At 31.7% G+C, this 21,978-nt stretch overlaps 2 protein-coding genes across 4 annotated transcripts in view; both read left to right on the top strand.

The window, feature by feature from the left end:
- LOC105192854 overlaps nt 1-7,330 on the top strand; it is a 74,784-nt gene extending 67,454 nt beyond the window's left edge. For both annotated transcript variants that reach the window (XM_039452695.1, XM_026134234.2), the window contains one exon: nt 90-7,330. In XM_039452695.1, the coding sequence (XP_039308629.1) occupies nt 90-237 (148 nt within the window). In that variant the 3' untranslated portion in view covers nt 238-7,330. The remainder of the gene's footprint in view (nt 1-89) is intronic.
- A 2,806-nt stretch (nt 7,331-10,136) lies between these two features.
- Nucleotides 10,137-21,336, top strand: LOC105192855 (kynurenine/alpha-aminoadipate aminotransferase, mitochondrial). 2 transcript variants are annotated; one of them, XM_011157115.3, is made up of 10 exons: nt 10,137-10,544; nt 10,717-10,737; nt 11,006-11,135; nt 15,600-15,765; nt 16,021-16,207; nt 17,544-17,660; nt 18,143-18,466; nt 19,928-20,054; nt 20,171-20,379; nt 20,653-21,336. In XM_011157115.3, exons 3-10 carry the CDS (start codon nt 11,069-11,071, stop codon nt 20,719-20,721), a joined length of 1,266 nt encoding a protein of 421 aa, XP_011155417.1. In that variant the 5' UTR covers nt 10,137-10,544; nt 10,717-10,737; nt 11,006-11,068; the 3' UTR covers nt 20,722-21,336. The 2 variants fall into 2 exon arrangements, with proteins under 2 accessions (XP_011155417.1, XP_025990057.1); XM_026134272.2 differs by having other exon boundaries at nt 10,717-11,135.
- Nucleotides 21,337-21,978: the final 642 nt, after the last annotated feature.

Genomic DNA, 21,978 nt, shown 5'->3' with positions numbered 1-21,978 from the left:
GTTTCTTCTCTTCTTCTTCTTATAATTTTTCATTAAAGAATTATTATATTATTAATTTTCTTCTTTAAGTAATAAACTTTTAATAACAGGTCACAACAAGCCTCAACAACAACCAGTAGCAGTCAGAGTAGCGTGGGATCCCCACCGTGTTCACCGCCGATCGAGCTCAGACACAGACCACCACCAGCGCCATTACCATCAGTCCCATCAATATGGTCCCAAGAAACGCTCTTTTAGGATGCGTCTTTCGTAGTGAGCATGACCTTCGACCTGTTTTTATCGAGATACGAAGCTAAATCCAGAATGTCGATATCTGAGGAAATCATTTGCCCGAAAAATTGAACATTATCTGGTCTTTAATCGCTTGTACCTCTAGAAAATCATCTTTTTTTCTATCTTGTCGGCATTAAAACATATTTTACAAATTTTTAGATTTTAAAGTGTAATTGTTACGTCGGTTAATGAATTCCGTTACAATTCATGGATGCGACAATTGCTGTACGGAATTTGTACACGGAGAGAATTTTCTTATAAAATTTATCCTGAAAATATCATAATAATCATAGAATAACATTGTATTTCAAAGAATTTTATGCAATTTTCTTTAATTTATTAATATTTATTACACACATTCTATATTTTACCACGGTAAAATATAAAATATGTTTTATTATTTTTATTAAATTGCGTAATGAAGTTTTAGTGATTTTACAATACGTTGAATAGTTTGATTTTTTGTTTTAAATAAAATTAATATCAAGTAATAATAAACATTTACTTACATAAATTTTACAATATAGCATGATATTTTTAATGACTTAAACGCTCACAATAATTTTATCATGCGGCATGATAAATTAATTAACATAATGTTTATAACATAAACGGACAATATATAACGCTATCTATCAATAAAAAAGATGACGTAGCACATAAGGCAGAAAACTCATAATCCAAAGGTCTCGGGTCTCACTAGAGTAAGCGTGTTTTTTTTTCAAAAGACGATGCGTATATAACATTAAGGCGCGTCCTACTTAATTCTTGCAACGCTCGCGAGCATTATTTGTCCTTGTTCAATATTGGACAAACAAGAATGAAATGATTCCAAGAGCATTGCGAGCATAAAGTAGAACGCTTCCATAGTCATATAAAATTTCATATATGATTATATATCATTATATAAGAAAATTTTCTTTCAAACCATAAAAATTTTGCCTTGGAACATTTTGCAATGCTGGCAATTTTTATTAAGCAGCTTATAAAGTGACGTTCGTATATTTAAAAAATTTCCATCGTTACATAATATTTGATAGTTTGCCAAGTTGTCTCAAGCTTATTACCACACATAGTAAAATTTGTAGCAAATTTTGCGGTTAAGTATAAAGAAAAATTCTCTCCATGTACAAATCTAAATTATGAATGCAACGAAATTAAAATCAAACAAAATTATATTATTGGATAATCTATAAAAATCGCAAGAAGAAAGTAATGTGAGGGACAAAAGTTGACCGATGAAGAGGAAAGATGGAGCAAGAACATATCAGCGAGACGCGAAAGAAGAACGACGGAAAGTATTTTCGCTCGAATACGAGGAAATATCGGAGATTTTCGATATTACGGCAGCGACTCCTGTCCCGGAACCGGAGCAAACCCATCTTAAAGGTAGTCTAAATCGATCATTTTACGTTGACTGTGCGGTACATTCCGTGGCAAGCACGCAATCCGGGTCGGATTACCCGTCCGTTTAAAGGACGCGTCTACGAGCCGCGCGAGAGGAGGCCGACGACGACGACGACGACGACGACGACGACGACGACGACGACGACGACAACGGCGACTTGGTCTAACTATACCCAAGATCTCATCTACCGACGTATTTCAGACATCTGCCTACGTCTGCCTACGTCTGCCTACGTCTGCCCCCGTCACGCGCCAGAATAAGTTGGCGAACAATGCATTCGCGCGCCCGCGGTCGGGTTTATCTGAAAGTTCACACAACTGCATTGTGGATCCAGTATAACCACCAGCATCCAGCATCCCGACGCGACGCACTTGAAGAAAGTGCGGGCAACTTATCTGGCATCGCAAGACGCAAGTGCTCCACCGTGCAATCTTGTTTAGTCGAGAAGAAGATTGGGCGACTTGATTATTTTCCATCATTCGGCGAATCTCTTCATCCATCGTAATACAACCAGACGCACATCGACCTTCGTGATCCATTTAACAACGAAAGCAAGCAAATGCACTTCCTCGCTTAAGACATTCACGGCGTCCCAATTGGCGTTCGGCCGCTCGATGTTTCGAGCGACCGAACTTGGGATAAAGACGCACACTGGTGATCTATATCGCACAAAGGAATATCCGAGAAACGAACGGGAAACTCGTTCCGATCGATCAGGGTGAACAATCGCTGTAACTCGCAACTCAGGAGACTGTGTCGAAGGAAAGGCCGATCGACAATGTCGCGGGGGAAATAGGGAATTATTTTTATACATGCGCGACGATAATCAAGCTCGTTGAACTGATCGTGATGCTTCTCGTGAAAACAATAATCCGCGCGCAATACTCGATTGTACGTCAGTGTAACATGTGATTGTCAACGAGACGAGCGGATGGGAGAGTGAAACGAAAAGAAAAGAGAGAGAGAGAGAGAGAGAGAGAGAGAGAGAGCGAGAGAGAGAAAGAGAGATAAATCTGAGAGTGAGAGAGAAAAACGAGAGGGAAACAGTAATTTTATTCGGATAATCGTCGAATCGGCTTCCCTTTTCTGTCGCGATTTTCCCGACAGAGTAAACCGTCGATTCGCCGTTGATCCGATGTTTCCCTAACGCGAGAAAACAAAAACGTATTTCTATTCGTGTAATCTTGTAAGCTCTGTAAGGTTTTGGGTGTACGTGTACGTGTCTATAATCCTCTTGCGTACGATAGATAAATACCGTGCTCGATGGAGGGGAACCGGAAACAGGCGGCCGGATTGATCTCGGCGAACCAATGTAATTGCCGTGTATTTGCGAGATGGTCTATTTCGAGTCGGTCGCTCCGCAAAGTTGTTTGATAAATTTTTATCCGAGCTGGGAATATCGATCGATTGGATATTTCATAAAAGCAGAAATCCTTGCCCTCCCTCCTCCCCTCCCCTCCCCCTCTCCCTCCCTCTAATTAGGCCTGTATCCGATGTAAAGAAAAAGTAAAATACTCGAAAGAAGCAAGAGGAAGACTATACGCGAATTTGTTTGAATTCTTCAGTGATATTAGCTGACGAGAAGCTCGCTGGGTGTAGAAAATCGAATTTATTAAAATGTTAGAGTGCGTCTCGGTGTAAAAAAGAAAGAAAAGATAAAAAGAGACATATTTATCGTTGACGAAGGAGCAACTTGTGTCTATTTTCGATAAAAAGATAAAAGGTAGTTGAACCAGACGAGCCACGTATAATGCCTCTATGTCTACATCTGGAGACTTTTCCGCGGAGGCTAACATCACTGCCGGTCAGCCCCTCCAGGCACACGACGATAAACGAATAAAAAAAAAGCAGAAAATACAGTACAGTTTAAGTACATTTACGTAAAAGCAAAAAACGAGCGCATGAGGACTACCTACCGTTGTTCTAGCCAAGAGTTTGTATAGTAGACAAATAAGACAAGTCGAGAAGTTATTACAATATATCGGGTTAAAAGAAGAAAAAGAGAAGAAATATAACGTAATAGGCGCGACGCACGCAGTGCTGCGACCGTTACTTTTAGATAGGTGTACATACACATCGTGTTGCGATGCGTTACGTTACGTTGAACGTATACGACAGCGACTCGTCCTCGCCATTCGACAAAGAACGAAGGAGAGAAGACGAGACGTCGTCTACGTGAAGAAGAGACTTTATATTACGTTGGCTGCGTTCCAAACTTCGCCCCGGAGGTACGAATTTAACAAGCCGCAAAACAAGACGCGAAATACGAGAGACGCGGAGAGAACTATATCAAACTGCAGACCTATGTAATTCCCTCTAGTAATTTATATACGACTATCCGTTACACTCTCGACCATTAAGCAAAAACATCAACTTTTGTGCGGACCTAAGAGAGATTACGAGAAAGTTTCTTCAAGATGGAAAGAGAGAGAGTGAGAGCGGGAGGTGTCCTAACTTCAAGAAATACATGTAAAAGTTTCATGATAAATAAGGGCAAGTCCCTAATTGGATATCGTATGCCTTATTGAATCATCGTTATACGTATATACGTAGAAAAGCCGACATTTCACTTGAGAATTACGATGAGGTCGTGAAGAAATAGTCGTCACGGGAGGCGAAGTTCTAAAACGCGGCTGTAGAAAAATAAAACAGAATTATTACTACCGCGAGGGGTGTGCGCTTTGCTATACGCCGACACGCTGATGAATTTGTTCCAACCAAATTCCTTCCATTCGATTGCATCGCGCGTCACTGTCATTTTTCTTTTTAGCAAAGAGTTAAGAACGATCTATTCAAAATTTCTTCGAGAATCCCTGACGTGAGCGCAACAGAACGATCAGCGCGTTACGTCGTAGTTCCGTCGTAGCTGTCAACCCGAAGGTAATTCTCGCGCGCGACGCGACATCGAGCTAACATCAAATATATATGGTATTTCTCGTTTGCATTCTTATTGAAGTAATTTAACACCGGGAACAAAGTTCTCAGCGGCGCGTGGCGTGCAGCACGTCGCCCCGTAGTCGCGTAATAAGACAAGGAGCTTGAAAACTCGCGAGCGCTGCCGAATTGCCAAATGTAACAATCAAACAGTGTCTAGTTGAAGTATAAAATTCAGAAAGAGCCGAGGATAATCTATTCGGATATACATACGCGCGAATAGATGCGTGAGTGTGCGCGATTGTGCGTGCGTGTGCGTGTGCCAAGTAGTTTAGCACAATTTAGGCCGGCGGAACGTATTATACATACATATATTATATATATATATATATATATATATATAAATAGGGCGAGTGTGCGAGACTTTTTAGAGACTGTACACGAACGAATCCGTGTCGATTGATTTTAGCATCTAACGTTCGTACAACCACGTGAACCTTTTCTCGGTGCCTTTCTGCTGCACTTCTTCCATCGTCGTTTAGAAAAATATACACTTTCTTCACTATCCTCATCAACCATTCTCCTTTCTATCTCTCTTCCCTTATACTTCCCTGACTCCTTTTTAGGAGTGTTTCCGCGCGACGCCGCAAGAAATTTGAACTCGCATTAAAATAAAAAATCTAAAATCTTTCCTTCTTTCTGAATTTGATTCTTTTATCTCTAGCTAAAGTCAGATATTAGAAATAATTTTACTAAAGAGTATCCAGAAAGTAAAAAACAATAATGACAAAAAAAAACGTATTGATAATATAAAAATATTAATTTGAAAAAATTACACTTAATTAAATGGAAATTATTTTATCTTTGTCAAAGATAAAAGCGTAATTGCTAATTTGATAGAGTTAAAAATATGATGGTTTAGTTCTTTTTTTCAATCAAATATATGTAGACATGGTTGAAATTTGTATTAGATTTAAATTCTTTTAAAATTGTTTGCTTAAAATTAACAGTCCAATAATAAATGTAAAATAAATAAAATTAAAATCTATTGATCGTATTATCGCGAATATTGGAAAAAAATTATTTGTAATCAATTTTAAAAAGTAGTTACATTGTAACCAATTATTTCAATCCAGAAATAGTGTTTTGTTTAAAATAATAATTTTGCACTAATAACTGATTCTTTCTGAAGATAGCTAGAGAAATATAAGAAAAACAGTAGTGGAGCGGCCGCACGGAACCTCTCTCATATTAATGATTATAGACCTTCGTACTTTTATAATTTTTCTACTATTTAACGTTAGATACTTTTAAGAGTAAGGAACTGTTACTAGAACTTGCGCCTAGACTCATTGAATATTGATAAAGATAATTATGCAACTTCTCTCAACTTAAATTACTTGTTTTAAGACCTTGCATTTATTTTTCATTTTATATTGATTTGTTATATATAAAGACACTTGTTATTAAAATTAACAAGCTAAATTATTTCTTGAAAAGATTAAAAACATTATTTCAAATAATTAATTTTAAAGATACTACAATCTCATTACAGTATCAGTGACTTTCTCTTCATTTGATACAGTTTTCATATTTCTCTTCCTTTTTTTGTTATATTTATCTGGCCAAAGTAACTCTATATAAAATGGTAAATAGTTTTCTTTTAAATTAGTATTTTTCTTTTAAGTATGTTCTTATGATAATAATATATTCTTATAATAATAAACTTGATGAGCTTAATGAGCATTGAACCAAGCATGTCAATTTTATCTTTACCAATATTTTATCTTTAGAAATTTATAAAAAAATATTTGGGTTAATTTTTCTGTCCCTTCCAAATAATAAGAATACAGAAAACTCAATACTTAGTGCATTTCTAATATATCTCATAATTTTTTTAATATATACAGTTGATATAATTCCCGATATATACAGGGTGAGTCATTACATAGATATACAGGGTTATTACAATACAGATTTCTTAAAACAAAACAATTTTTTCTTAAATCTAAAGCGTCTAGGGAAACAATTAATATAAATAAATTTATCCGTAGATGAATCATCCTGTATATAAATACAGATAAATTGAAACTTTGTGATAATTTTTTCAGCTTTTTGTAAACAAATCTGTATCCTTTGCTATATTCTAATTTCTATACATATTTAACCATTTATTCTTTTATACGTTGTAGTTCTCTTAAAATAATTACGTTTAAATTTAATCAGATACGTTTTATTTTGCAATGTTAGCAATTCGCTTGTCATAAGATCTGTCTCTAGTTCTTCATTCTATTTCGTATCTCTTAGAAAGATGCTATTCGCTGGTAAAAAGAAATTCTTTCAACTTTGCGACTCGTGTCTGATTTTGTTTGAGCTCTCACTACTATCATCGTTCACTTCTCGAAAGGTGCACAAAAGCAGGTCGCATGTTTGTTTTGCTAATTTAGGTTAATGACAATTTTTTGTGATAAAATGTAAGAAAATTAAGTGCACGTATCACATTTTATCATATTTAAGCATATGTGCTAAAAAAAAAGTAATTTTCTTAACTTTTCTTATTTGATAACAGAATGCATTGTACAATATTGCGCTGTAGAATGCATGTATTTACAAAGAATACAAAAGTCCAACTTATATTTTTTCTTAAATTAAAAATAAAATTTCTCTCAAAATCTGATAATGCATAACAATAATGTGACATATTTACTGGATTATTACATTGAATTGATATAAAAAATTCCGATGTTTTAATTCATCAAATGTGTAGATCTAAAAGAATTAAACTAAAAAAAAAGTAAATATATTACATATTATATTTATCGCTTTTGAATTGCCATTAGCTTTACGAAGATTACGAAATTAGCAGTGCAAACGTGCAGTTTCGAGACATGCATCCAAAGCAAAACTTCAGTTAAATGACTAATTTAGAGCTCAAAAAAAGTCCCTCAGAAATTGCAACTCTGAAATTCGATGATGTGAGAATCCGTGCGAACGTGTCAGCTAGTGATGAGAGAATGCGCGTGTTACATAAACGGACGCCCATTAATTGCGTTATCGTTAGAATGAAGAAACAAAAACTGACGGCTCGATAATCAGCTTGCAATAAACTAAACGCAGGCGCAGTTGTTAAGTGTTCCGTTTTGTAAATAGCTCCACGGTGAACCGTGTTAATTGCGAGAACGAGACTTGGACTTGTGTGTGGCGAGAGTGCGAGAACACGCAAGAGATAAATGATAACGAAACCAGCGTACAGCAAGAACGGCCTCAAAAACGGTACAGAGATATTCCGTCGACCGACACGACGGGATAATGATGTACCTGATAGTGCAGTTCGGCAAGAGTGACGAATTCGAAAACAAACGTAAACATGAAATATTTTCGGTCTATTTTATTCATGTTTGCGGTTATTCATATTTTTTAAAAACAGTGCATAATTTTAACAGCATCAATTTTCTGATAAAATTTAAGATCTCATATAATATTTATAACTATTATTGTGTGTTACATCAAATTAAATTAATAAGCAAAAATTAACGTTGAGATACATATATACATTGTATATATTGTATATATACGATATACACGTATATATGTATATACATATATGTCTATATAATTTTTGAAATTGTTTCATAATTTCATTGCTTAAATTTATTTTTAACAAGAATATTCTGATAAAAATGATATCAATTGGAAATGAAAAATACATATAACAAAATTTAATTAAATTCATGCGTTATTACGCACACTTCGATATTAAAAATATTAAATATTCAATTAAAAGCAAACATGTAATCACGTACGTTTTATTTATATATATATGTATACGTGTAGCAATATTTTAATATAATTGCAGGGCCTATTTTCGTAAAAAGAATGCTTAAACGTATCGTCTAATGTATGTATATGTCTTAATAAATATGAAAGAAGTATTAATCAAATTATAATCAAAGAAACAAATAGAAAACATGAAGAAATTAAAACTGTAACTCTTTCACTTTCACTAGAAGATATTTAACAGTTATTATTCCAATAAGATATAATTGTAATAGATTTACAAAATATATATTTTCCCAAAAAATTTTTTCAAAGATGTGATAGAATATCGATGGGAAAGTGATAGGGTTAACTAAGGGAAAAATAAAAAAAAAATTAATACAAAAAAACGGCGCTGCTGCAGCAATCAACACGTAATATATTAACTGCCATAACAATAATTTATAAAACAAAATATTTTTTATTACCAAATATCTTATTTATTTATTAAAATATGATATACTCAATGTATAAGAACTGTCAGTGACTTACAAATAAACTATATAATTATTGTAAAATTAACCAATGATCGAAATAACTTATATGTAACATTTGAATATAGTCGAAAAAATATTTTAATTTTCATTAACATTCTTATTTCTATCTCTCGTGATATTTTGGTGCCTAACTCTGTTAAGTTCCTTCTTCACATGATTTTGTATAAAACTACCTAGGAACTTCTTAACAATGTCGATCTTTACTTCTCTCATCTCTATTTTTTTCATTTATCAATTGTTGTTTGCGATCATTAACGTCACTCAATCAAGCCGATTACAAAAGAACAATTAAGGAAACGGATAAAGTCTACATAATGGAATGTGAATTTATATCCGACAAATAACGTACGAGCCCCGTTCTGTCGGTCGCCGGAAACGAAACCCGAAAGCCGAACGTTCTGTTCGACGTCGATGGCTCTTTTTTTACTCGAGATCGATCGAAAATCCAACTGACTGCCGATCAGCGCCGCGCGCGTTTGATCGATCGATCGATATCGAATGGAGCGTTTATCGGGCAACATAATACAATAAGTTACTCAAAATGTTATCCGAAGTGTTAAAGGAAAAAAAAACAAATAATAAAGGCGATGGAAACAGTGACATAACACGCTTACAGATACACGTGGTTATCCACACAAGTATACATACCCACACACAATAAACACGTACAAGATGTTAATAAATTGGAATAAATGTTACGACTATATTTCAAACTTTCTACTTTCTTTTTAATAACGTCCTTTCATATAAAATCGCAATAAGTACAAGCTAAGATTTATCAGTGTTGTAATAGTATAAGTTTTCACAGCGTTATTATTAATTTCATAATTATTTATTTTATAATTAATATTATTTTTGTGACTGTATTATTTCTTCTTTAATATTTTAGAAAATATTTATAATACATAATATTACATTTAATTATTTATCTAACTGCATAAAGGTAAAGATACATATATGCGGGATAAGTCTGATAAAAAATTCATTATTGTTTTTCTCGAAAATGGTTAAAGTTAGAAAGAAGACACCTATTATCAAAATTGTAAGATAAATAAAGGGATATCTTATGAGATGAACACATATTTTTTCTAAGTGATGTTCTTAAAGTTTTAAAGTGATTCTGTTTTTAATAAAATTATATGACTTTTTTTACACAATATGATTCTTCTAATTATTCTGTATATAAAAGTATTAAGCAGAGTCATCGAAATATCAATAATCAATGAAATATTTTATACTTTATTTTAGTATATTTTTTAACATAAAGTATGGCACGTTTGTTAGACATCATAAGATGTTCCCCTTACTTATCCTATAATTTTGATAATGTCTTTCTTATCTCTAACGGTTTCCAAGAAATATGATAAACTTATTATCGAAATCATTCTGTATATTTGTCTACACACAATTCCTTTTATTTTTATTAATTTTATTCTTATCATCAGCATCATTATAACAATTATTTTAAAATACTGGATTTTCAAAACTAATTGTACATTAATTATTCAGCTTACGTCGCCAATGCTGAAACAGCCTTTATGTTGTAAACAGTTCTTATCAAAGACTGATAACTCTTCTTACTTCTCATTAGGCCTCGTGTCTTTAAAGTAGTATTCTTAGCGGTATCGCACTGCATTTCGACAACGAATCCAGCACTATCTACAATAACACAAGTGGTATGTACATATACTTATATATACAGTTCTGACAGACGTCAAATTAGCTAAATTAAACGTAAAATTAAAGTCACTTAAATATATAACTTTAATACAAATAGAATTAAAAAGAATCAATACCAGAAGAGAGTAAAATTTTCCATAATTTACAGCATATTTGTTTAATTTTCAGACATTTAAAAACAACCGCAAAGTAAGTATCTACTATTGTTTTTTTATAACGACATCCATATTCGGCTTGTCCGTCAAGGCGCTTGCGCGAGAAAGTGCTACTGCTGGTAATGTTTGCTTTAAAGTCTCGATAGAAGCGAAGTCTTCAAATCACTTTGAGATAGGAGTCACAAAGTGTCAAAATCATAGACATTTATGTATATAAATGTCTATGGTCAAAATCCATTACTATTTATAAAGAATATGTGAAACCACATTATCACTTTAACTTTACACGTAATAATATCTAGGACAGAAAAAAGCAAGAAAGAAAGAAAGAAGAATTGTGACAGTTACTTCACCTAAAGACTATCATGGATTATACAAAATTTTTCGCTAAAATCACCAGCCAGCGAAGAGATAACTTAATTAGACATATAAGTAAGTACTTATAACGCTCAAAATTTTTATTTATTATTTATTTTTTTATTTAAAGCCTCGCAAACGTGTTATTCTTATATAACGGAAATTTATTTCTAACATTTGAATGTGCTTTAAAACTGCTGTATCAAAAGACATTTTTTTTCCTTTCATAATTATTTCTTATAATTTAAGACTCAAAGTAATCTTTCGAAACTAAATGTGTCACTGATCACAGACAAGAAAATGTCTTACACAATAATTTTGTGCTGTTTATTATTAACACACTTTACTTGATAATTACATATTTAGATCTTTAGAAAGTGTCTTACATTATTATACTTTTCATTACTATGTTTGCAATTTTTAAAATATTAACACAAATAGGCCAATATAACTTAAAAATGCATGTGAGGTATAATATTTATGGAGCAAAATAATTTATATATGTAAAGAAAATACACGGATATAAAATGATTTTCTTTAATTTCCATTTTAATAAAGTGTAAAGCGGAACAGCTAAAATAAAGTTAATGCCCAATTAACAAAACGCAATTTAACAATCCATAAAATATATTTAATTTTATTTAATAATACAATTCTTACGTTTTGGCTCGTGCAATGCTAAAGTTAACGGTGATCACATGCTAATAGAAAGACTTTGAATCACTCTTAAATTGCCAGAACTAGAAGCAATTGTTCCCACGGCTAGAATGAACAAATAACATCACTTGTAATGTGTAATCATTGTCAGAAAATTCTAACAAAGAAATCCAATGTTATTGTATAAATGTCAATAACAGATAAAAAATAAAAAGAATAACTAATCCAATTGTACCACAATTATAAAACTAATACATTTTGATAAAAATACAGATTACAAATCACAAAGACGCAAATTATGAGAAAAAAAATGTAAACAACAAAATTAACAATTAAAAAATTTGTAAGCCAAAAATAAAAGTAAGACGTACATATATGCAATACAGTAAATTCTTTTATCAACGTATCTTAAAATCTTTATGTGCAGAGTAATAAGATAATTAATACGTGTAAGATAGCACCTAGTTGCTTTTCAAAGAAGATATTTATCAAAATAGAAAAATAAGTCGAAATGACTTTAAAATAAGTCGTGATTAATTGAAATGCCATTTAATCATTAATTTTAAAACCATTTTGACGTCATGATGACTTTTTGTTTTGCTTAGATAATTGCAAATTGCATAATCTTTATGAAAAACAATTATGTGTGACTTCTTTACACCGATTTATCTTATTATTCATCTGATGAAAAGGTCACAAGGCATTTTATACTTTTCGATTCTGACTTTTTTCTAAAATTCTCTTCCTAAAATGCTTTTTTTTTAAAGATATTTAAGTATCTTGTCGTGTATAAGAGCATGAAACATGCATTTCTTTCAGAATAAAAATAGTAATTTACATCTCAAAATTAACTTTTCTCCATATCTTCTTTGTATGAATTAATAGCAATATCTATCTTATCTATATTTATTACTAAAATAATTTGCTTTTCTTCAATTTTACTTGTCAATTGTTGATTTCATTCAATATCAAAATTAAGATATACGATAAATGAGTTAAATTTTGTTTGAAAATGTAATGTAACATTTAAATGATTGTATTGATGTGACCAATTTGTCAAAAATTAAAGAATTTATCGATTAGAAAAATTGAATACGTATATTATAATATACATATAATTTTGATTTGTATAAACTTGTATACATTTTAATAAAAATCTCTTTTTTAATCTAATCTATTAAGAAAAACCTTTCATGTAAATCATCTAAATCTTGATTAGAAAAATATATTATTAGACAAAATTATAAACGCAATAATGATTTAACTATTTAATAAGAATCATTTTTTTAAATTTACTCTACAGAATTAATGCTTATATACACTACTAAAAAAAATAGGGAACACTTTCCAGACACCAAAAATTAGGCTACTTTCAAATGACTGTAACTCGGTGAAAAATCATCGTAGGTTAAAAATAAAAAAAGCATTTTGAAGCTTGAAGATCGAGCTTTAACGTTCTACTAGCAGATTTTCAAAATTCTTTTAACTTCCTTGTCTTACGCAGTAAAAAAACACACCTTGTTTTGTTCGTTAAAATTTTGTATTTTTGACACTTTGCAGATCGACCAACAAATTTTTTTCGAATAATTCAAGTAAAATTTCATAAACTACAACATTTTACCTACAAAATGCTTTTTTAAAAATTTCTCTACGATTTTTTTTGACCGAGTTACGCAACTTTGAAGCTAAACCTGCATTTTTTACAAATGATATCCGTACTCCGTGAAAAATCATCGTAGACAAAAAATCAAAAAACCATTTTAAAGCTCGAAGTTTCAGCTTTAACATGCTATTAATGGTTTTCAAAAATTTTCTCAATTTCTTAGTACTATGCCCCAAAAAAGATACACTGTTTTTTCCTTAAAATAACGTATTTTTAACAGCCTGTAGCTCAATAAAAAAATTTTTCTCGACAAATCCAATGCAAGTGCCATAAAGTATGACATTTTCTCTACAAAATGCTTTTTTTAAAGTTTTTTCTACGATTTTTTTTGACCGAATTACAAGACTTTGAAGATATACATTTTTTACAGTACATTTTTCCGAAAAATGACGTCTACCGCCGACATTAGCATTACCCAATGTGCACCACGTGGAGATTGTCGGTCGGATTTTTGCACATCGTGTGTGTGAGTGAGTGAGTGAGTGAGTGTGTGTGTGTGTGTGTGTGTGTGTGTGTGTGTGTGTGTGTGTGTGTGTGTGTGTGTGTGTGTGTGTGTGTGTGTGTGTGTGTGTATGTATCACAGCAGAGATAAGGATCCCGCAGTTCGTCACTTCTGCAGTATTTAATGACTCCAAACCCTCTCTGCTGTGTGTATGTGTGTGTGTGTGTGTATGCGTGCGCGTGCATGAGTGTTCAATAGTGTGTATTTCCTCCTCTCTGATCAATTACTGCTTGCAAGCGTTCTCGCATATTTATACATCTTGCAATACGATCTTGCGGAATGTTGTGCCAAATTTCCGTTAAAATTTCTCCCAATTCTTCTAAATTTCGCGGCTGTTCCTCGCGACGCCTTAATCGTCGTTCCATTTTATCCCAAATGTGCTCGATTGGATTTAAGTCCGGGCTATTGGCGGGATGATTTAACAGTCTAATTGCGTGTCGTTGAAAAAAACGTCGCGTTATATTCGCCGTATGAGGTCGAGCGTTGTCTTGCATAAAAATAAAGTTCCGACAGGTTCGATTTAATAGCAAAACGTGTGGTCGTAGAATATCGTTGATATAACGAACACCCGTCATTGCCGGAGGTGGTAGGATCACTAGATCACTTCGTCTTGTAAGTGATATACACCCCCACACCATCACGGAACCGCCGTTGTAGGATCGTATTGGCATAACGCAACGTCGATCATAGCGTTCATTTCGTCGACGCCAAGTACGTATACGAGCATCATTGCCATAAAGGCAAAAACGTGATTCGTCGGAGAAATATACATTTCTCCAATCCCTAGCGGTCCAATTTATGTGATCGCGCGCAAATTGATAACGTATTTGGCGATGTACGAGTGTGAGTCTTGGTACTTGTGCACGAACACGAGAACGAAGACCGGCTTCTCTCAAACGGTTGCGAATTGTTTGTTCGCACACATGGCGCAAATGAATGTCATCGCGAATGTTTCTTGCGGTAATTATTCGTCTTTTTAATGCATAACGAACAATGGCTCGATCTTGTCTATTTGTCGTTAATTGAGAACGACCACTACCTTCACGTCTCGTGTAATTTCCCGTGTCTTGATATCGTAAGATATCAAAATAGACAAGATCGAGCCATTGTTCGTTATGCATTAAAAAGACGAATAATTACCGCAAGAAACATTCGCGATGACATTCATTTGCGCCATGTGTGCGAACAAACAATTCGCAACCGTTTGAGAGAAGCCGGTCTTCGTTCTCGTGTTCGTGCACAAGTACCAAGACTCACACTCGTACATCGCCAAATACGTTATCAATTTGCGCGCGATCACATAAATTGGACCGCTAGGGATTGGAGAAATGTATATTTCTCCGACGAATCACGTTTTTGCCTTTATGGCAATGATGCTCGTATACGTACTTGGCGTCGACGAAATGAACGCTATGATCGACGTTGCGTTATGCCAATACGATCCTACAACGGCGGTTCCGTGATGGTGTGGGGGTGTATATCACTTACAAGACGAAGTGATCTAGTGATCCTACCACCTCCGGCAATGACGGGTGTTCGTTATATCAACGATATTCTACGACCACACGTTTTGCTATTAAATCGAACCTGTCGGAACTTTATTTTTATGCAAGACAACGCTCGACCTCATACGGCGAATATAACGCGACGTTTTTTATTATTAATCTAATGTCATTGTTAATTTTGTAACTGTTTATTATTTCAAATTGGGAATTAGCCAAACTCTACATGTCGCAGCCAAACTCTATAACTTTTGCTGCTGGTATGCCAAATGCCACTACATATCCCGTCAATGATATTTCTGTGACGTATAAATATAATATCCCAGTAAAACTTAGTAGACAAGAAGTATCTTTAGCGTTACAATATGGACCTACGCAGGGGTAAGTAATGTCACCAGATTTATATATAATATATAAACTTTATTTTCTTCTAATCATATAAAATAAAAGACAAATTTTTAATAAATAAACAAAAATTTTACTATAATTCATTTTACTATAATTAATCTAAACGTTTTAAACGTTTTAATTTTATTTGTTGTCCAAATTTATCTTTATTTGATATAATATTTTTTATACTTTTTTAAATTCATGTTTTAATACTTAAATTGTATGCTTATCATTTTTTTGCTAAAGTTACCAGCCGTTAGTAGAACAATGGATAAAGTTTCAAAAAACGTGGCATACACCAAGACGAAATGATTGGGATGTCGCGTTCACTTGCGGTTCCATGGACGGTTGCAATAAAATTTTCGAAATGATGATCAATGAGAATGACCCAGTTATGATTCAAGTGCCAACATTTACGGGCATAATCGGATCGGTATGTTATTTTAAAATAATATTATAAAAGAGTAATAAAAATAAAGATGTTAAAAGTATAAGTTTCTAGTAAAAAATGTATAAAGTTATTTGAGACTAAAATTTATACTGCATACTACTCTGCCTAAATTAGTTAAGTTAATATATTTTGTATAAAATACCTCGGAAAGTATTCAACTTTTAATGAGTTTATACTAATATTATATATATATATATATATATATATATATCAAACACACAATAAGATAAATTAATTGATTAAAAAAATACACAACTACCAGGTGTGTAAATATGAAACCGGAATCTGCTCATATATGGCTCTAGTTGTCAATGTAGTGACTGTCAAACCGCGTCATTGACGCTTTTTACTTGCGTTTACATTTGTCAAAGACTTTTAACTCACAACAATACAAGTTTCGTACAACATATTTTTTTATAGTGTTGAATATGTCGAATTTTGTGCCTGAAAACTACGATTTGCGGTCAGCATTGATTTTCTGTTACCATTTGAAAAAAACTGCTGCAGAATTGAATGCTTGTCGAAGCTTACGGTGAGCATGCTCACCACTCAAATCAAAATGCTTTGAGTGGTTTAAAAAAATTCAAAAGTGGCAATTTTGACGTGAGAAACGAAGAACGTGGAAGACCATCGAAAAAGAGTGTTATTTATTATGAGCTAAAACCTGGCGAAACCGTTAATACTGAACGCTACCGACAACAAATGATGGATTTGAACCAAGCATTGCGTGAAAAACGATCAAAATATCAAAAGAGGCAACACGAAGCAATTTTGCTTCGTGATAATGCACCATCGCACACAACAAAACCGATCAAGGAAACGATTGAAGCGTTTAGTTGGCAAATACATTCGCATGCGGTTTACTCACCAGACTTGGCTCCATCCGATTATTACTTATTTGCATCGATGAGACACGCACTTGAACAGTGCTTCACTTTTTACGAAAATGGCTCAATGATTAGTTTGCCTCAAAAGAGCAACAGCTTTTTTGGCGTGACATCCACAAATTCCCAAAGAGATGGAAAAAATGTGTAGCTAGCGATGGGTAATACTCTTTCAATAAAATATTTTTTACTATTTTCATACAATAAATGTGTATGTTTTTTATAAAAAATTTCCGGTTTTATATTTACACACCTGGTATATTTAGAAAAAGTATAATTTTACATAAATGTGCACTTGATGCATTTGATACAAAAAATAAAATATTTATTTCAACAGCATAATATTTTCTTTTTAATACGTAAAAGACACTAATAAATTAAAAGATTTTAAAGAATAATTTTTAGAAAAAGATTTTCATCCTTTTTATTTATAGTTAGCAGCGTTGTCGCCAGAAATCATAGAAATTAATCAAGATGCTGATGGATTAATTCCCGATGAAATCGCCAAAGAATGCGAGCAAAGACTTAAGGATGGCAGACCAATGCCGAAAGTGAGTCAAAATATGACAGTATTCTATCAAATGCTTTTTTTCGAAACCATGCAAAAAATAATAAAACAGCATTATTTATTTTTGTCTTTGTTTCCTTATTCACAAAACATTTTGTATTTTACTTCTTATTGATAAAGATTTTGACAAATATGTCAATACTTCCATTAAAGAAAGATTAAAGTTTTAAATATGTCAAATATTGTATCATGTAAATAACCATACTAATCTAGGACTAATAACTATATACTACTTTTGTAACTATATTAATTTAAATATTCTAAAAAAATGGAAATCTACGGTAGCCACCCATTTTCAATCGCTTTTTAATCTTGAAGCTAGTTTATTCATGTAATTAACACTTTTATTTTACATTTATTTTTAATTATATACAATCATTATTTTATTTATTTAAGCAATTATCATTGCTTTAAAACCCTTTCTTTTATAAAAAAAAATAATGTACAACTTGTTTAATTTTACAGCTTATTTATGTCAATCCAACGGGAGCTAATCCTACAGGCACCGTCTTGTTGGAGTCCCGACGAAGAAAAGTATATGAATTAGCGCAGAAATACAACTTCCTTATCGTTGAAGATGATCCTTACTATTTCGTTCAATTTCTGGGCAAACAGCCCACATCATTTTTCTCTCTTGATACCGACGGTCGCGTAATTAGAATGGACTCATTCAGCAAGATTATGAGCGCTGGAATTCGTATAGGTATTGTCACAGCACACAAAGATCTTATAAAGATATTGATCCTTCATATGGGAAACTCTGTTCTTCACGCATCATCTTTATCTCAAGTAAGACTCGATTTTCTTTCAACATTCATTTTAAATCTTTTATCTTATTATTCGTGATTATTACTATCATAATAATTTTTCTTATATATACATATATAATATATAGATTGTGAAATAAATGTGAATATAATCAAGTAAATAGTCAGATAGATTTTATCAAGTTTTCTATAGAATTTTTCTTATTACCTTAGATTATCTTTTATTGCATATCAACAATTTGCCTTTTTAATAAGCTTTTAATGATAATAATTATCATATATATATATATATATATTTAAAAAATTTCTGCAGAAAATAAGATAAAAGCCTGATAAATATTTATCTGATGTTTACATATAGAATCACTTTATTAAGCTCTTATCTTATTTTTTGCGGAAATTTTTAAAATTATGATTATCTTCTATTACATATCAACAATTTCATTTTTTTACTAGTTCTTAAAAATAATAATAATTAGGGTAAAGTCGGTATATACGCCGCAGCTATCGAAAATTTAATTTATTAAGTATTATTTACTATGTTTAAGGAAAATAAATTAGGCTAATAAAAACTTCATACTGTTTACTATTATAAAAAAATTTTAAGTATGAAATATTTCTTTTCTTATACTTGAAAAAAAAACTTAAAAAAACCCTTGTATTTTTGTCATATAAAAAAAGTGGCGGGATTTACGACTACTCATGTGTAAGGCGCATCGAAATTTACAAATAATATTTTCAGATATGATATAAAATAACATAATGACTTACAAAATGTGTTTATAAAGTTTATTAGGGAATAAGAACAGTAAATATGTATTCAAAGTAATAATAATGCAATATTAAAGAAATTAATATGCACAGACATTAACAGAGTGCGCATTGTGTTCTCAACATAGTGCTCAACATAGAGTAAGTGCTGCTTTCCAATCACGCAGTGTCTGTATTACGGCATAAATCCCGTTCGCTGAAAAGGCTGTATATCCTAAACAAATGGAATATACAAGATATCAAACTAAATAAAGAATACAAGAGCTATGCACTTGAATCTTGCTTGTATTTTATCCTTTACTATCGCTCTACATTTACATATCATGAAATAATCATTATGCCTTTTATATTTTCTACAGTAATTATTTTACGTAGACGGTAATACACGATCGCGCTACTTCTACGTGAAAAAATTAATTCAATTTACGATATTTTCGTTAATATTAACAATAAAGAACTGTAATTACAATACAATACTAATATAACATAAAGGCACATAACAAAATAGTTTTGAGCAAACTATCTTTATTTCTTCTATTTTTTCTGACTGCTGCGGCGTACATCCCCCCGCGGCGTAAATACCGACTTTACCCTAATTATATAATATATAACTTAATGGATATTATTATTAGCATTTCATATATAAACTTAACTCGTGAGCACAATTATTTTGTTAAATATGCACGAAAATTTACAATAATCTTTCTTCCAGATGCTTTTGTATAAACTCTTCGAGAACTGGAATCTAGAAAAGTTTGAGCAACATTTCAAAGATATTCAAAAGTTCTATCAAGAACGACGTGACATGATGCTGACCATGGTTGAAAAACATTTGAGTGGTACGTTAAAAATTAATTTTAAAATGTTCCTCATTATTAGAAATCTAAAAACAATTTTGCTGAAGATATATTTATTGAGAAAATATATTGACTTTAAAGTATTTGTTTATTTGTAGGTTTGGCAGAATGGTACGTTCCACAAGGTGGATTATTTCTTTGGGTTACAGTAAAGAATGTGGATGATACACTGGATTTAGTGTTAAACAAATGCGTGCCACAAGGTGTCTTTGTTCTTCCTGGAACTGCTTTCAACTATAACACTTCCAAACACGATTGTCATTTGAGAATTAGCTATAGTTCTACCACATTAGAAGAAATGGATAAGGTAAATTTGACATTTATTAATTTTTAATATTTGTCAAATACTACAAAACATATTTACAGATATATCATAATAAAATGTCGTAAAAAATTAATTTAATTTCTCAGAGCTGTAAAACAACTATACCTTTTTATATAATTTTTACAAATTTGAAAAAAAGTTTCAATGTGTAAAAGTAAAAATATATATATTTTTACAACGCTTTTCTTTTTATTTTAATAACTTAAAAGTTATCAGTTAATTACACGTTTTAAATTGACATTTTATTGTTTTTAGGGATTATCTATAATAGCCAAAATAATACGTGAAGAAGCAGCCAAAAAAAGTAACAATATTAAAGCGTAAGAATTATTATCATAATTGTATTATGTGTTGTGATTATCATATACGTATATTATATATCTTATATTTATATTCTATCTTGTGATTTTATTGTAATTATTTTATATTTACATCTTATATTATGATTTTATTGATTTTATTATATGCACAAATGTTTATACTACTAACAATGACCAAGAAACCGATTCGGATATTTGTTTTCAACCATGTTACCTTAAAAAAACTGACAGTATGTATGTAACATTATAGTACAGTGTGAGTTTTGTCGCTGATATTAATGATGAGAATCAATAATATTATACTAGTGACAGAAAATTACATGCGCTAATACATATTGTGGCCGTAACTTTTTTTAAACATAGCATGGTCTAAGATCAGATATTTTGCTGAATATGAGTCTGTCATACACTAAAACCGCGACAATCTAAAATGATAGAAACATCTGTGGTTGTACTTGTATAACTACTAAACAGATTTTTATGTTGAAATATACTATATCATTAACGTTCTATAACTTATTATATTAAAAAAAAACAATAAAGTTGTAAATTGTAAAATTAATTATAATATAAATATCCAAGTATATGTATATCGGGGGTAAGTAAAAATAGTCGGTAATATCAGTGTTCTTCTCGTAAGTTTACCCCGAACTGGAGGTCTCTATCCCCTAGAATACAATATCGATCCGTGATGCTGTTGTTTATATAACGTCCAAAAGTGTATATTTTTTCATATCCTCCGCTTTAGAACAATTAATTTTTTTGTACAGAGATATTTTCTTCTTTTCATAATCTTACCTACCCTTATTTATTATACATTAAATTTACATTCTTTTAATATAAAAACAAAATTATTAATTGTACATGTGTGGATAATAATTGGAAAATGTAACATGACGGGTTATATATTAACGTAAATAATGAAGAAAATTACATATTAATTTCTGAAAATCAATACTGTCTCGTCGGTAGTTGACATTGCATATTGACTCAAAGGATAAAATAGCAGCACCGACGAATTGTCGGTTTATCAACAATCCATAATTTAAACGTTACAATTATAATTGCAACGTTTGCGAAATATGTAATAGTGTCACATTATTACATTGATAATATAGTTTATTATGATGAAGCACGACCTCTCATTAATCGATCATTATTTTTATTTATTTTTTATTATTCAAAATTTATAGATTATCAGTAAGAAAAATATGTTTAAATTTCAAACTGTTTCGTATAAAATATTATAAACAAAAATTCT

The sequence above is a fragment of the Solenopsis invicta genome, chromosome 8, assembly GCF_016802725.1.
Source record: "Solenopsis invicta isolate M01_SB chromosome 8, UNIL_Sinv_3.0, whole genome shotgun sequence".
NCBI lineage: Eukaryota > Metazoa > Arthropoda > Insecta > Hymenoptera > Formicidae > Solenopsis > Solenopsis invicta.
The sequence above is the reverse complement of the archived record's forward strand: the minus strand, read 5'-3'. Positions and strand labels throughout refer to the sequence as shown.